This window comes from Chrysochloris asiatica, unplaced genomic scaffold (genome assembly GCF_000296735.1).
Source record: "Chrysochloris asiatica unplaced genomic scaffold, ChrAsi1.0 scaffold00319, whole genome shotgun sequence".
In the NCBI taxonomy this organism is placed as follows: Eukaryota; Metazoa; Chordata; class Mammalia; order Afrosoricida; family Chrysochloridae; genus Chrysochloris; species Chrysochloris asiatica.
In genome coordinates this window covers 1,431,524-1,433,598 of record NW_006408837.1, presented here as the reverse complement: position 1 = coordinate 1,433,598, position 2,075 = coordinate 1,431,524, and the positions used below count along the sequence as shown (strand labels likewise).

The window sequence follows — 2,075 nt, the reverse complement described above, 5'->3', positions numbered from 1 at the left end:
GGGTCCTCCCCGGGGCCTATTCTCACCCACCACGCACCTCTGTACAAACTCAGTCTGCAGTTGCTTTCCTCATGCAGTCGTGATCTCTCATTTACATGGGGGGCAGGGAGGTGGGATGACTTGAGGATTTCCCCTCAGGGTCGCCTCAAACACCAAAAGCCACAGCTACTGCCAAGCTGGTTCCGACTCATAGTGAGTCTGGAGACAGGGATGTCCTCACAAGGTACACAACTTCCTCCCACAGACCTTCCAGCCCACACCCCAACACTTGCGCCAGTGCGTCACCAGGGCTGAGCGTTACCTTCACCATCTCCTTATACTGCTCCTTGAGCTCCTGGTAGAGTTGGCTGTACTTGGTGATGGGGACTAGAGAGAGCGTCTTCGTAAACTCACTCTTCTTGCTCTCCACCGCCCACTTGGCCAGCCTGGTTAGAAGCTCGCTTCCAAGCCAGGTGGGTCTGGGATACACAATCCCATCAGAATGCCATCTTTCTGGACAGAAAATTAAAACAGATATGAACCTTCAAAAATAAGAGAAACATGAATGAGCAGAGCTGGTTTCAGTTCTCACTTGTCACATGCCCCAGAATCTCTCCGTTCCCTAAAAGACAGTTCAGTGAGCCAATCAACAGTGAACAGAGTCTCACCATGCCTCCTGGCCTTGATGCAGCTGAATCTGATAAACGTTGCTCATCTTAACCTTTATGTTCCCTTCGGTGTCTTCTTCCAAAGGCACGAAAGTCACAGCTCCCCTGGGAACATCTAGGGACAAACAGATAAGGCTGATAGGACTACTTCCTTTACACTAGAACCTTCCAAGCTCACCAGCGGCCATGTAAGGTGCAGCTATTGGTCTCTCCCTGAAAACTGAAGCCATTCGGACACAATGAGTCCAACGGAGTAATGGCCCACAAGAGCCTCCGTCTCCACGACCCTGAGACCATTAGAACTAGATGGTGCCCAGCTACCACTACCAACTGCTCTGAAAGGGAGCCCACATTGGCATGTCCCGGATACAGCACAAGACAATGTGGAACAAAGCTCAGAATCATAGAAAGACCGGGCTTACTGGTCAGAGACTGACAGAATCCCGAGTCTCTGGCCATCGTCCACCCTTCAGGTCTGGAACCGAACTCATCTGCGGCCCCATTTTCACACAGGTTAGACATATAGCTGGAGTCCTGGTGTGGTGCTATGGGCTAATGCACTGGACTGCAAGGTCAGTTTGACCTGAAAGGTTGGTGGTTCAAGCTCACCAGCCACTGCTCGGAAACCTTATTCAGGGTCGCTATGGGTTGGAACCGACTTGACAGCACTTAACAACATCGGGGGTACAACACTAGTGAGGCCTGTTCACCACGGAACAGTCAGCCACTCAAGGTGAAAGGAGCAGCACTTCCCCATGGCCAAGGTTGAGAAGGGCCGGGAAGAAGGGTGGGATGGAACTGTGAAGTACAAAGAGGAAGTGGGACCACTGTTGATGCATGGAGGGGTTACAGTCACTGAGATGAAACAAAGCGTGTGGTCTGCTCTGTCCACCTTCACTCAGCTCACAATCGGGACCCACGGACTGTCGCACTCATTGTCTGTCAGGAGCTCATCACTACTGTGACAGGGCGTCACCGGCCTCGAGTGTGCCAGCCCCAAGACAGACTAGGGTGGTTTGTTCACTCCGGCATCCCAGTGCCTAGAACACAGCATCTGGCACACGGAGGTGCCGACAAGAGGTCCTGGTCGCGTGGACACACGAGCAAGATCTGCCTGGTGAATGTCGACGACCGTGGAGAAGGAAGCACCGCCCGGTCCTGCGCCAGCCTCCCAATCATTGTTTGGTTGGAGCCCCCTGCTGCTGCCACTGTCAGTCCATCTCGTTGTGGGTCTTCCTGTTTTTTGCTGAACCTCCTTTTTACCAAGCATTACGTCCTTCTTCAGAAATTGGTCCTTCGTAGCAGTGTGTCTAAAGTAAAAGAGAGAGTCTCGCCAGCTCTCAAGGAGCACACTGGCTGTCCTTGTAACAAAGATTTGTGTGTTCTTCTGGCAGCCCATGGCACTTTTACTATTCCTCTCTACCACCG

The 2,075-nt window shown here is 52.4% G+C and overlaps 1 protein-coding gene across 1 annotated transcript in view; it reads right to left on the bottom strand.

The window, feature by feature from the left end:
- Positions 1 to 2,075, bottom strand: part of TRMT44 (tRNA methyltransferase 44 homolog (S. cerevisiae)) — a 30,553-nt gene that overhangs the window by 27,121 nt on the left and 1,357 nt on the right. Inside the window, exons 2-3 of the mRNA XM_006875323.1 lie at positions 648 to 762; positions 302 to 521 (exon numbers count right to left, since the gene is read on the bottom strand). Of these exons, the coding sequence (XP_006875385.1) occupies positions 302 to 521; positions 648 to 762 (335 nt within the window). The remainder of the gene's footprint in view (positions 1 to 301; positions 522 to 647; positions 763 to 2,075) is intronic.